The sequence below is a fragment of the Mobula birostris genome, chromosome 25 (assembly GCF_030028105.1).
Source record: "Mobula birostris isolate sMobBir1 chromosome 25, sMobBir1.hap1, whole genome shotgun sequence".
Taxonomy (NCBI): domain Eukaryota; kingdom Metazoa; phylum Chordata; class Chondrichthyes; order Myliobatiformes; family Myliobatidae; genus Mobula; species Mobula birostris.
Window position 1 is genome coordinate 7,499,486 of NC_092394.1, and position 14,159 is coordinate 7,513,644.

Below are 14,159 nucleotides of genomic sequence, written 5' to 3' on the forward strand. Positions count from 1 at the left end.
CATTGTGGGCATGCTATGCTGGCATGGGAATGCATGGGCGACACAAACATTGTGGGCATGCTATGCTGGCATGGGAATGCATGGGCGACACAAACATTGTGGGCATGCTATGCTGGCACGGGAATGCATGGGCGACACTTGCATGCTGCCCCCAGCACACCCTAGGGTGTGTTGGTTGTGAGTGGAAACAATGCATTTCATTGTATGTTTCGATGTACAGATAACCTTGTATCATGAATCTTGGATGATCCCCCAAGAATATCCTTCTCCCCCTCCTCCCTTATCTGTCACTCCTGTAGCATCTGTATCCTGGAACACTGAGCTGCCAGTCTTGCCCTTCTCTCAGTCATGTTTCTGATATGGCTGTATTATCCCAGTCCTCAAAGCCAATCCACAAAGCCAATCCACACCCTCAGTTTGTCCACCTTACCTGTTGAGCCTCTAGCATTGAAATAAATGCAGTAAAACCAGAGGTTTTTCCTCTGTCTTTGCCATTTACGAATCTTGCTGTCTTTGACTGCAGTATTTCCCTCCAATTCCACATCTGCTTCAACACTGCTCAGGATCCCTCCCACAACACTCCCCCCATCAATCTAGTTTAAATCCTCCTGAGTAGCATTAGTAAATCTCCTAACTAGGTTATTGGTTCCCCCTCCAGTTCAGGTGCATCCTGTCCTCATATAAGTTACCTCTGCCTCAGAAGAAATCCTAATGACCTAAGAACTGAATTCCTTGCCTCTTGCACCAACTCCTTAACAATGCATTCATCTGGTCTTTCTTCTTATCTCTGGCCTCACTCCTCTGCTGCACTGGGAGCAATCCACATTTGTCCCGCAAGGGAAAAAATCCAGACATCAATTACCCTTGATGGCCTACTTTATAACCTCTCTCTTAACTCCGTTCACTCTGCAGGACCTCATCTCCATGCCGTTTGTACCAATATGCACAACAACCTGCTCACCGTCCTCCTTGAAAGTGCTCTGCAACTGCTTGGAGACAGTCTTGACCTGGCACCTGGGAATACACTATTAAGTCATTTCGCTTGTGGCTACAGACATCTGTGGCACCAACTACTGAGTACCCTATCTCTACCTCTCTGTTTGACCTTGCCCTTCCATGCTGGCCTCAGACCTGGGCACAGTACAGCTGACGAGGTTGCTGCTGCTACCTTGTTTGAAAGTTAGTTCCACCCCCTCCCCCCCCAGGAGTATCCAAATAGCTGTATTGTTGCTAAATGGAATGGATATAAGGGGCACATTATCCTCTCACTACCTTTGCCTTTCCTGGTGGTCACCCCGCATCCACCGACAGCCTGCACCGTAAATTTTGTATGTATTTCCAGCATCCGCAGAACCTCTTATGTTTATGATTTGCTGCACCTTAGATGTGACCACCTCACTAAAATTCTCATCTATGATATTCTTAACATCCCGAATTATCTTAAGTGTGCCCAGATCTATTTTCTTGAGGTGGCCAGCTGGGAGCTGCACTTCCTACAGGTGTATGTGGTCATTAGGGACACTGGAAGTTTCTCTAGCTTACTACGTCCTGCACAAGAAGCTCATTGGCCCAACTATACTAAGTGTGAATAACAAGCACAAGAGATTCCGCAGATGCTGTAAATTCTAAGCAATACACACAAAATGCTGGAGGAACTCAGTAAATCAGGCAACATCTATGGGGAGGAATAAACAGTCAACATTTTGGGCCAAGACCCTTCAGGACTGGAAAGGAAGGGAGAAGAAGCCAGAATAAATGTGAACAATAAAGTTAAGTGACCTCATCGGCCCTTACCTCTACCTCTGCTCAGCATCTTCGTAGGAACCTCATGAGCCAAAGATTCAAAACAAACAACAGCACTTACTTTGCAGACATGGGCGCAGCCAAAACCTTCACTATGCTACAGCCCAACTTCCTTTCATTAGCTTCTGGGAGCTTTGCCTTAATGGTCCCTTCCGTACTCCTGCTTGTTACAGCTTCACACAGTCTCTACTGAAACCAAGAAAATCTTACCTTAATGAACAACACACATCAAAGTTGCTGGTGAACGCAGCAGGCCAGGCAGCATCTCTAGGAAGAGGTGCAGTCGACGTTTCAGGCCAAGACCCTTCATCAGGACTAACTGAAGGAAGAGCTTGTAAGAGATTTGAAAGTGGGAGGGGGAGGGGGAGATCCAAAATGATAGGAGAAGACAGGAGGGGGAGGGATGGAACCAAGAGCTGGACAGGTGATATACTGCGTCCGGTGCTCCCGATGTGGCCTTCTATATATTGACGAGACCCGACGCAGACTGGGAGACTACTTTGCTGAACACCTACGCTCTGTCCGCCAGAGAAAGCAGGATCTCCCAGTGGCCACACATTTTAATTCCATGTCCCATTCCCATTCTGACATGTCTATCCACGGCCTCCTCTACTGTAAAGATGAAGCCACACTCAGTTTGGAGGAACAACACCTTATATTCCATCTGGGTAGCCGCCAACCTGATGGCATGAACATCGACTTCTCTAACTTCCGCTAATGCCCCACCTCCCCCTCGTACCCCATCCGTTACTTATTTTTATACACACATTCTTTCTCTCACTCTCCTTTTTCTCCCTCTGTCCCTCTGAATATACCCCTTGCCCATCCTCTGGTTCCCCCCTCCCGCCTTGTCTTTCTTCCCGGACCTCCTGTCCCATGATCCTCTCATATCCCTTTTGCCAATCACCTGTCCAGCTCTTGGCTCCATCCCTCCCCCTCCTGTCTTCTCCTATCATTTTGGATCTCCCCCTCCCCCTCCAACTTTCAAATCTCTTACTCACTCTTCCTTCAGTTAGTCCTGACGAAGGGTCTCGGCCTGAAATGTCGACAGCACCTCTTCGTAAAGATGCTGCCTGGCCTGCTGCGTTCACCAGCAACTTTGATGTGTGTTGCTTGAATTTCCAGCATCTGCAGAATTCCTGTTGCTTACCTTAATGATCCCTTTTCAAATCTCCCACGCTCCTCCTCCTCCTTGTTGTAGTGCAAAGAGTCACTGTCGAAACAAAACCACCAAAGTTCAGAATAAAATTTGCCAAAATAGTGTCAAACTATTCTTACAAAAATGTTGCTATAATGATTGTAAGAGGGGACAGTACCAGAGAACTTATTTTTTACATTCGCTGTCTGTGGAATCTTTGAGATGTCCTGATGTCAATGCAAGCTCTTTCTTTTTATTATTTAGAAAGATTAATTAGGTATGTTCCTTTGAAGCAGAGAACTACGGCGGCAGAGCTCTGAAAACCTTATTCCAGATTCCAGCTTGAAGGATGACTTTTGATGGGTATTATGGTTAGTATGGACTGGTTGATCTGAAAGGCCTTTACCCATACTGTAAGGCTCTATGAGATAGACTCCCCAGCTTGGAAACAGAAAACCAATGAATTTATAATAAGGAACAATCAGTCTGCTGGTCAGCAGTGATGAAATGCTTTGAGAGGTTGGTCATGATTAGACTGAACTCCTGCCTCAGCAAGGACCAGGACCCATTGCAATTTGCCTATCATCACAATAGGTCCATGGCAGATGCAATCTCAATGGCTCTCTGTATGGCTTTAGACCACCTGGACAACACAAACACCTACGTCAGGATGCCGTTCATCGACTATAGCTCAGCATTTAATACCATCATTCCCACAATCCTGATTGAGAAATTCAGAACCTGGGCCTCTGTACCTCCCTCTGCAATTGGATCCTCGACTTCCTAACCAGAAGACCACAACCTTTGTGGATTGGTGATAACACATCCTCCTCGCTGATGATCAACACTGGCACACCTCAGGGGTGTGTGCTCAGCCCACTGCTCTACTCTCTATATACACATGATTGTGTGGTTAGGCATAGCTCAAATACCATCTATAAATTTGCTAACAATACAACCATTGTTGGTAGAATCTCATGGTGACGAGAGAGCGTACAGGAGTGAGATGCCAACTAGTGGAGTGGTGCCGCAGTAACAACCTGGCACTCAATGTCAGTAAGATGAAGGAGCTGATTGTGGACTTCAGGAAGGGTAAGACGAAGGAACACATACCGATCCTCATAGAGGGATCAGAAGTGGAGAGAGTGAGCAGCTTCAAGTTCCTGGGTGTCAAGATCTCTGAGGATCTAACCTGGTCCCAACATATCGATGCAGTAATAAAGAAGGCAAAACAGCGGCTATACTTTTTTAGGAGTTTGAAAAGATTTGGCATGTCAACAAATACACTCAAAAACTTCTATAGTTTTGCCATGGAGAGCATTCTGACAGGATGCATCACTGTCTGGTATGGAGAGGCTTCTGCACAGGACCAAAAGAAGCTGCAGAAGGTTGTAAATCTAGTCAGCTCCATCTTGGGCACTAGTCTACAAAGTACCCAGGACATCTTCAGTGAGCAGTGTCTCAGAAAGGCATCGTCCATTATTAAGGGCCTCCAGCACCCAGGGCATGCCCTTTTCTCACTGGTACCATCAGGTAGGAGGTACAGAAGCCTGAAGGCACACACTCAGCGATTCAGGAACAAGATATTCTGAAGTGGGAGGGCGAGGAGCCAGAGGTCGTGGTACATATAGGTACCAATGACATAGGTAGGAAAAGGGATGAGGTCCTGAAAGGAGAATATAGGGAGCTAGGAAGGGAGTTGAGAAAAAGGATCGCAAAGGTAGTAATCTCGGGATTACTGCCTGTGCCACGCGACAGTGAGAGTAGGAATGCGATGAGGTGGAGGATAAATGCGTGGCTGAGGGATTGGAGCAGGGGGCAGAGATTCAAGTTTTTGGATCATTGGGACCTCTTTTGGTGCAGGCGTGACCTGTACAAAAAGGACGGGTTGCACCTGAATCCTAGGGGGACCAATATCCTGGCAGGGAGATTAGCGGGGGCTACTGTGGTGACTTTAAACTAGAATGGTTGGGGGGTGGGAATCAAATTAAAGAGGCTAGGCGTGAGGAGGTTAGTTCACTACAGGGGGATGGGAACCAGTGCAGAGAGACAGAGGGGTGTAAAGTGAGGGTAGAAACAAAAAGTACTATGGAGAAAAGTAAAAGTGGCAGGCCGACAAATCCAGGGCAAGCATTAAAGAGGGCCACTTTACAGCATAATTGTAAAAGGACTAAGAGAGTTGTAAAAGAGCACCTGAAGGCTTTGTGTGTCAATGCAAGGAGCATTCGTAATAAGGTGGATGAATTGAAAGTGCAGATTGTTATTAATGATTATGATATAGTTGGGATCACAGAGACATGGCTCCAGGGTGACCAGGGATGGGAGCTCAACGTTCAGGGATATTCAATATTCAGGAGGGATAGACATGAAGGAAGGGGAGGTGGGGTGGCGTTGCTGGTTAAAGAAGAGATTAACGCAATAGAAAGGAAGGACATAAGCCAGGAAGATGTGGAATCGATATGGGTAGAGCTGCGTAACACTAAGGGGCAGAAGACGCTGGTGGGAGTTGTGTACAGGCCACCTAACAGTACTAGTGAGGTCGGAGATGGTATTAAACAGGAAATTAGAAATGTGTGCAATAAAGGAACAGCAGTTATAAGGTGACTTCAATCTACATGTAGATTGGGTGAACCAAATTGGTAAAGGTGCTGAGGAAGAGGATTTCTTGGAATGTATGAGGGATGGTTTTTTGAACCAACATGTCGAGGAACCAACTAGAGAGCAGGCTATTCTGGACTGGGTTTTGAGCAATGAGGAAGGGTTAATTAGCGATCTTGTCGTGAGAGGCCCCTTGGGTAAGAGTGACCATAATATGGTGGAATTCTTCATTAAGATGGAGAGTGACATAGTTAATTCAGAAACAAAGGTTCTGAACTTAAAGAGGGGTAACTTTGAAGGTATGAGACGTGAATTAGCTAAGATAGACTGGCAAATGACACTTAAAGGATTGACGGTGGATATGCAATGGCAAGCATTTAAAGGTTGCATGGATGAACTACAACAATTGTTCATCCCAGTTTGGCAAAAGAATAAATTAAGGAAGGTAGTGCACCCGTGGCTGACAAGAGAAATTAGGGATAGTATCAATTCCAAAGAAGAAGCATACAAATTAGCCAGAGAAAGTGGATCACCTGAGGACTGGGAGAAATTCAGAGTTCAGCAGAGAAGGACAAAGGGCTTAATTAGGAAGGGGAAAAAAGATTATGAGAGAAAACTGGCAGAAAACATAAAAACGGACTGTTAAAGCTTTTATAGATATGTGAAAAGGAAAAGACTGGTAAAGACAAATGTAGGTCCCCTACAGACAGAAACAGGTGAATTGATTATGGGGAGCAAGGACATGGCAGACCAATTGAATAATTACTTTGGTTCTGTCTTCACTAAGGAGGACATAAATAATCTTCCAGAAATAGTAGGGGACAGAGGGTCCAGTGAGATGGAGGAACTGAGCGAAATACATGTTAGTAGGGAAGTGGTGTTAGGTAAATTGAAGGGATTGAAGGCAGATAAATCCCCAGGGCCAGATGGTCTGCATCCCAGGGTGCTTAAGGAAGTAGCCCAAGAAATAGTGGATGCATTAGTGATATTTTTCAAAACTCGTTAGATTCTGGACTAGTTCCTGAGGATTGGAGGGTGGCTAATGTAACTCCACTTTTTAAAAAAGGAGGGAGAGAGAAACCGGGGAATTATAGACCGGTTAGCCTAACGTCGGTGGTGGGGAAACTGCTGGAGTCAGTTATCAAGGATGTGATAACAGCACATTTGGAAAGCGGTGAAATGATCGGACAAAGTCAGCATGGATTTGTGAAAGGAAAATCATGTCTGACGAATCTCATAGAATTTTTTGAGGATGTAACTAGTAGAGTGGATAGGGGAGAACCAGTGGATGTGGTATATTTGGATTTTCAGAAGGCTTTTGACAAGGTCCCACACAGGAGATTAGTGTGCAAACTTAAAGCACACGGTATTGCGGGTAAGGTATTGGTGTGGGTGGAGAGTTGGTTAGCAGACAGGAAGCAAAGAGTGGGAATAAACGGGACCTTTTCAGAATGGCAGGCGGTGACTAGTGGGGTACCGCAAGGCTCAGTGCTGGGACCTCAGTTGTTTACAATATATATTAATGACTTGGATGAGGGAATTAAATGCAGCATCTCCAAGTTTGCGGATGACACGAAGCTGGGTGGCAGTGTTAGCTGTGAGGAGGATGCTAAGAGGATGCAGGGTGACTTGGATAGGTTGGGTGAGTGGACAAATTCATGGCAGATGCAATTTAATGTGGATAAATGTGAAGTTATCCACTTTGGTGGCAAAAATAGGAAAACAGATTATTATCTGAATGGTGGCCGATTAGGAAAAGGGGAGGTGCAACGAGACCTGGGTGTCATTATACACCAGTCATTGAAAGTGGGCATGCAGGTACAGCAGGCGGTGAAAAAGGCGAATGGTATGCTGGCATTTATAGCAAGAGGATTCGAGTACAGGAGCAGGGAGGTACTACTGCAGTTGTACAAGGCCTTGGTGAGACCACACCTGGAGTATTGTGTGCAGTTTTGGTCCTCTAATCTGAGGAAAGACATACTTGCCATAGAGGGAGTACAAAGAAGGTTCACCAGATTGATTCCTGGGATGGCAGGACTTTCATATGAAGAAAGATTGGATGAACTGGGCTTGTACTCGTTGGAATTTAGAAGATTGAGGGGGGATCTGATTGAAACGTATAAGATCCTAAAGGGATTGGACAGGCTAGATGCAGGAAGATTGTTCCCGATGTTGGGGAAGTCCAGAACGAGGGTCCACAGTTTGAGGATAGAGGGGAAGCCTTTTAGGACCGAGATTAGGGAAAAGCTTCTTCACACAGAGAGTGGTGAATCTGTGGAATTCTCTGCCACAGGAAACAGTTGAGGTCAGTTCATTGGCTATATTTAAGAGGGAGTTAGATATGGCCCTTGTGGCTACGGGGGTCAGGGGGTATGGAGGGAAGGCTGGGGCGGGGTTCTGAGTTGGATATCAGCCATGATCATAATAAATGGCGGTGCAGGCTCGAAGGGCCGAATGGCCTACTCCTGCACCTATTTTCTATGTATGTTTCTATGTAACTTCTTCCCCTCTGCCACCTGATTCCTAAATGGACATTGAATCTTTGGACACTACCTCGCTCTTTAAAAAAAATACAGTATTTCTGTTTTTGCACTTTTAAAAAATCTATTCGATATACATAATTGTTTATTTATTATTATTATTTTTATTTTTTTCTCTGCTAGATTATGTATTGCATTGAACTGCTGCTGCTAAGTTAACAAATTTCGTGTCACATGCTGGTGATAATAAACCTGATTCTGTTTCTGATCTATGGCAGGGAAGGAATCATCGGTGGTTCAGGTTGAGACTGAGAGTGGAGAGGCGAGGCGGCCAGCATTTGGGAGCAACACAGTTCTGTTCCAGTGCTGTCTGTAAGGCATTTGCATACTCCTCCGAGTGATCCGCTTTCCTCCTATGTTCCAGAGACCTAGTAGATTAATCTGTCAGATGGGTGTAACTGGGTGTTGCGGGTTCATTGGGTCAGAAGGGCCTGATACTCTGTTGTATCTCTAAATCAAATAAAAGAGGGGAGGGGGGTGATGAAAAAGGAGTGCAAGGTTATTTGTGGACTGAGGAGGGATGTGAGGTAACAGGCAGGTTGTGCCAGGTAGAGGAGAGAAGCATGGAGAAATTAGGAGACAGTGGTAGGTGAATGATAGATAGATAGAGGGAAGGAGGGAGACAGAGAGAGAGAGAATGAGAATGAACATGTAGAGGCAAGTGGGGCAAGATGGGAGGAAGGGTGTGTGAAGATTGGAGAGAGTTACTGGAGGGAGATAAGCAGGAACACAAAAGGTTACCAGTGCTGAAACCTCATAAGTATTGAAAGTGATAAAGAGAACCATTAGAGGAGAGGAAAATGGCAGCTGGAATCAGAAACAGGTTAAAAAGTGGGAGGGGCAGCAGAGAGGGGGACCTGTAAGTGAACTGCATGCGCGTTCAGTAAGAGGACTGAACCTGGAGGGAGGAGCAATGGAACTGAGTAAAGGGAGCTGGGTGCAAAGGGTTCAAAAACGGAGGACTGGAAGAGGATCAGAAGAAGTGGGAAGGGACAAGGCTACTGGCTTTGCAGAGTGCTCAGGCAGAATATGAGGCGTTGTTCCTCCAGTTTGTGTTGGGGCCCATCCTAGCAGTAAAGAAGGCAAGGGCAGTGTGAGAATAGGAAGGGGAATTGAATTGAATTGAATTCCTCTTCCCATTACCACAATGACCTGTCCATCCTCAGCCCTTGTTGCTCCAGATTCCAATATCTGCAGTCCCCCAAGCCTCAATTTATCATAAGCTCCCAATGGACAGACTGTCTTCCTTCTCAGTTCCTTCCCCCTACTGAATAGATGATTAATGACTATCTATTAATTGGACAAACACTTGAATCACAATTCTATTTTTGTATTAATGATAATGATAACAATATAACTAAAGTTACCACATTTTAAAATTATCTTCAGTGTCTTGTCTAAAGTAATTCAAAATTATATCTCAAGACTTTAAATCTCTTGTCCCTCCCCCAGCATTCACAAGTTTGTGAATTCACTTGTGACTGCGACATATTAATTGATTTTATAGGTACTTCTCAGATTTTCAAAATACAAAATGTATTCATCTTCAGTAGAGGGTTCTGTATAGGTCTGTATGTTAGAATTAGTTAAAAATACATCCTGACAGGAAGGTTTGAGATCTGGGCTTAGCTCTGCCAATTCAACACATCACCCCAGGTGAGGAAATGCTTCAGAGTTATTGTCCCTGCAGAGTTAATGAGCCACAGGTCTCTGATGTCTAATTGACAGCACTCTTATTGCACTAGCAATATGAAATGTGATTTCAAGTGAGTGCCTTAATTGACACGATCTTTTAAGTTAGGCAGCCAGCCAAGTTGATAAACAGGTATGAATTTATAGTCATATTTTGCACACTTAGCTGGTGAACATTTGCTGTCATGCCATCCAGCAAGGGAACAATAAAATGACAGGAACAGCAGAAGTAATGACAGATGCAGTCTTCTGGTGGGAAACGATCTCACTAATTAAAGTCTGGATTGGGAATTTTATCATTCCTGTTGGATTAACATATATATGAAATATATTTTTAAATGACTGCAAGTCTTCATTCAGGGGAAGTGATTTGTTATGGGCAACATTCTGAAATAAATCCCATGATGTTTGCCAGACTGGATAAATTCCCCAGACAGTTTCCCTTTGCACTGACATGTTACTTTTAATCAGCAACTCAATTTAAAGGGCTGCCATAGTATATCACCTTGAAGTAAAAGCAGGAAATACTGGAAATATTCAGCAGAACTGGTAATATCGATGGAGTGGGAGAGTTAACATTTGAGGTTATTGTCCTTTCATTAGAATATCTCACCATTCCTGATGGAGACTAGGAGGCTCTCAGCTCTTCACACCAGTACTGTTTGAAGTCACGGTTAGAATTACATATTTGTGCACTTGCCAATTGTGTGGCTAGCTGTGCACAATCTAAGTTGTTCCAACAAACGCCCCAATTTTCCCATCGGCTCTCTAATTTGGACCAGTGCCCAGGAGAAAAGTTTCACTTTTGACAGCTTGCAGTTTTTTTTGCCATTTCCCCCACAACCGCTCATGATCTGAAACAATTTAATGTGCTGCTTAATCACTAGCACAATCTGCACTTCATTCGTCATTTCGGGAATAGTGCTGAGGGGAGTAGTGGCTTGGTCTTTCCTCTGCAGAAAGCGAAGAATTATAGGAGAAACCATTAAATGATTGCTGTGCACATGTCACAATGGCAGGTTATATAACAGTATTGGCTGTGGAGTTCACTTCTGAATTTGAAGAATGTTTCAAAATTCAATTGTTCCACTTGCTGCTCTGCAGCTATAGTCAATAATGAACCCTAAAACTTGACTCGGTGATACTGTTCTCACTCAATACTGTAGCACCGCCCTGAGATAAGGTAAAACAGGTAACATTTAAAGTTTAGTAATAAAAATATTTGCAATTTACTTGTTTCCTTCTACTTGCTGGTCTTGATGCCTCTGCGTTTCCAGGAATGGATCATAAACAGTTAGTGTGATCCTAGACCCTTGCTGGATGAGTTCTGTCGAAATATCAGATATATGATGAGATGAAATCAAATTCTTCCAATATTTGGTGTGCTTCATCCCCACCCCACTTCCCACTTAAACCAAAAACATTGAAAACATAAGGCCATGACATGGGCTGGTCATTGATTCTAAGGCTGGAAACAAAGAGCAAAGATAAAAGGAACATATTCTGATTCTAAATGCAAGAGATTCTCCAGATGCTGGGTATCTTGAGTAACACACAGAATATGCTGGAGGAACTCAGCAGGTTAGGCTGCATTTATGAGGGGAATGAAAGCCTTTATAGTCTTGTGGCTTCTGCCCTCTCCTTTTCCAGTCCCGATGAAGGTCTCAGCCTGAAATATCGACTGTTTGTTTCCCTCCATAGATCCTGCCTGACCTGTTGAGTTCTCTAGAACTTTCAGTGTTCTGATTTTGATGGATCTATACTGGGGCCTTTGCTTTTCGTGCTACAGGTTAATAAATGAGATGAAACAATTTAGAATACATTCTATTCTGCAGATGTTATCTGGGTAGAAGGTGACAGTAAAGACTCAGGCAGTCTAAATGAGTGGGCCAATCTATAGCAAATGGAGCTTGGCCTGGGGAAATGTAATGTCATGCATTTTGGAGCAGAGAAGGTCATTTCAGAATATTTTATTTATGGAAGGAGATTAGGTCCTGTGGAACAGCAAAGAAATTTAAATCTCTAAGTACATAAAAAAATCACCTAAATGAAACCCACATGCACAATATACAATCAGAAAGGTTAATGGAATGTTGGACTTTATCTCAGAGTGATTGGAATTTGAAAGCTAATAAAGGATGTTTCAGTTATATGGCAAGATCCCATTCTGCATTCAGTTTTGGGCAATGTATCTCACTAAAGGCACTGGGCTAGAAATATACCCAGTGGCCACTTCATTAGGTACACCTGTACACCTGCTCATTAATGCAAATATCTAATCAGCCAATCATCTGGCAGCAACTCATTGCATAAAAGCATGTAGACATGCTCAAGAGGTTCAAATGTTGATTAGATCAAACATCAAAGTGAGGAAGAAATGTAATGTAAGTGACTTTGTATAATGATTGTTGGTGCCAGACGGGGAGTTCGAATATCTCAGAATCTGCTGATCTCCTGGGGTTTCCATACACAACAGTCTCTAGAGTTTATAGAGAATGGTGCAAAAAACAAAACAAAAAGATCCAGTGAGCAGGAGTTCTGTGGTTGAAAACACCTTGTTAATGAAAGAGGTCAGAGGAGAATGGCCAGACTGATTCAAGGAAAGTGACAGTAACTCAAATAACCACAGGGTTGTATATGGTGACATGTATGTACTCTGATAATAAATTTTACTTTGAACTTTGTTACAAAAGTGATGTGCAGAAGAGCATCTCTGCACACACAACACTTCGAACCTTGAAGTGGATGGTTTGTAGCAGTGTAAGACCATGAACATACAGAAATACACTCAGTGGCCACTTTATCTGTAGCAGCTATTTTCAGATGGTTTGATTATCACTGAGTTCCAAGCTACTGTTACAATATGAAATATGTCCTGATATAATTAGAAAGCTACAACAGCATAATCCGGAACGTCTGCCGGGATCATACCTGGTACAAAACTGTTATAGATTTCAGGTCAAGCAGGTGGCTCTAAAAGCAGACCCTTGGCAATGTAAGTTGAGATCTGTAAATCCAGGTTAGCCCTCCCCCCACACCTCAAAAGTTATAAAGTTATGCAAGCTGGAACATGAGTTGGTCTTTTATGGTAGAGGATGTCTTGCAATTTAAAAAAATATTCTCACCCCCTCTCTGCCTTCAGTCTATTAATTTAGTCCTGAATTTAGCTATGATTTCAGCTAGAACCCATTTCTACCCTTTTGAAATTGGAATTGGTTTATTAATGTCACCAGTACTGAGATACAGTAAAAAAGCTTGCCTTGCATACAGATCAGATCCTTACACAGTGCACTGAGGTAGAACAAGGTAAAATAACATAATGCAGAATAAAGTGTAACAGCTACAAAGAAATAGCAGTCCTTGTAAACAATAAAGTGCGAGATCACAACGAGGTAGATTGTGAGGTCAAGAGCCCAATTTATGTTACCAAGGAACAATGCTTCAGTTCATTCAACGTGGCTACCTGATAACAAAACTTGGAACAGGTGATAGTTTAGTGGGGTAATTTGTTGGACATCCAAACAATATCCAAGTGTAACCAGGTCTAAATATTGGACATGTTGGCCTGCAAAAGGACACTGATATTGGTTTACTTATCCGTTCATGTGATTTGGAGGACTTAGGGGAGATAGCATTGGTGATATCATTCAAATGCCTTGAGGTTCCTGTTGTTGGTAGTTCAAGGGTAAAAACATCATAGGAGGACAGGAACTGTTGTTACCCCAATGACTATGAATTTTGTACCAGGTCTGAAGTCTTTTGAAAACATTTTTTTCCTTAATCAAAAGTTCAGCTGGCACATTGAGTTTGATGGTGCATTTTATCGTTAAGTTTTGCGTTTTACTAAGGGATGGCTCCTGAGGTGTGAGAAGTGACCTGTGTTTTCTAGAATCTCACAATAAACCTTTATTATACTAAGAGAGTGTTGCTAGAGCCCTTTTGAGGCCAAGGAAATGAGAGCCACCAGGATATGAAATCCTCATCCTTGTTCCCATCATTCATTAGTTTTGTGGCAGATGGAACCACTCCCCTCCATACAAGACTCAGAGAGGTCCAGTCAAGTTTGCTAATTATCTTGTTTCATGGTAGTTCTTCAATTGGTCTCCTACCAGACTACCCAGAACTCATCACGAATCATCTTCTTGTTCATTTTCATGCCTCCTGCTTTCGGGCGGCATTTTTTCTATTTCTGTAGCATTCAACATGGATGGGAAGTGTGCAAGGAGCCGGCCAGATTTGAACTTGGGACTATTTGCCTCAAAGTCTGGTGCTGTTGCCTCTACACCACCGGCTAGCATGAATTGTCTTGGCACATTGTAAATTCTTGTCCAGTTTGACAGTAACAGGGCATGGGGTCTGGAATTAATAGGATTTTTATTTGTTTAATA

The 14,159-nt window shown here is 43.5% G+C and overlaps 1 protein-coding gene across 1 annotated transcript in view; it reads right to left on the bottom strand.

The window, feature by feature from the left end:
• LOC140187844 (uncharacterized) overlaps positions 1-14,159 on the bottom strand; it is a 71,951-nt gene that overhangs the window by 31,188 nt on the left and 26,604 nt on the right. Inside the window, exon 4 of the mRNA XM_072243639.1 lies at positions 2,954-3,016. Within this exon, the coding sequence (XP_072099740.1) occupies positions 2,954-3,016 (63 nt within the window). The remainder of the gene's footprint in view (positions 1-2,953; positions 3,017-14,159) is intronic.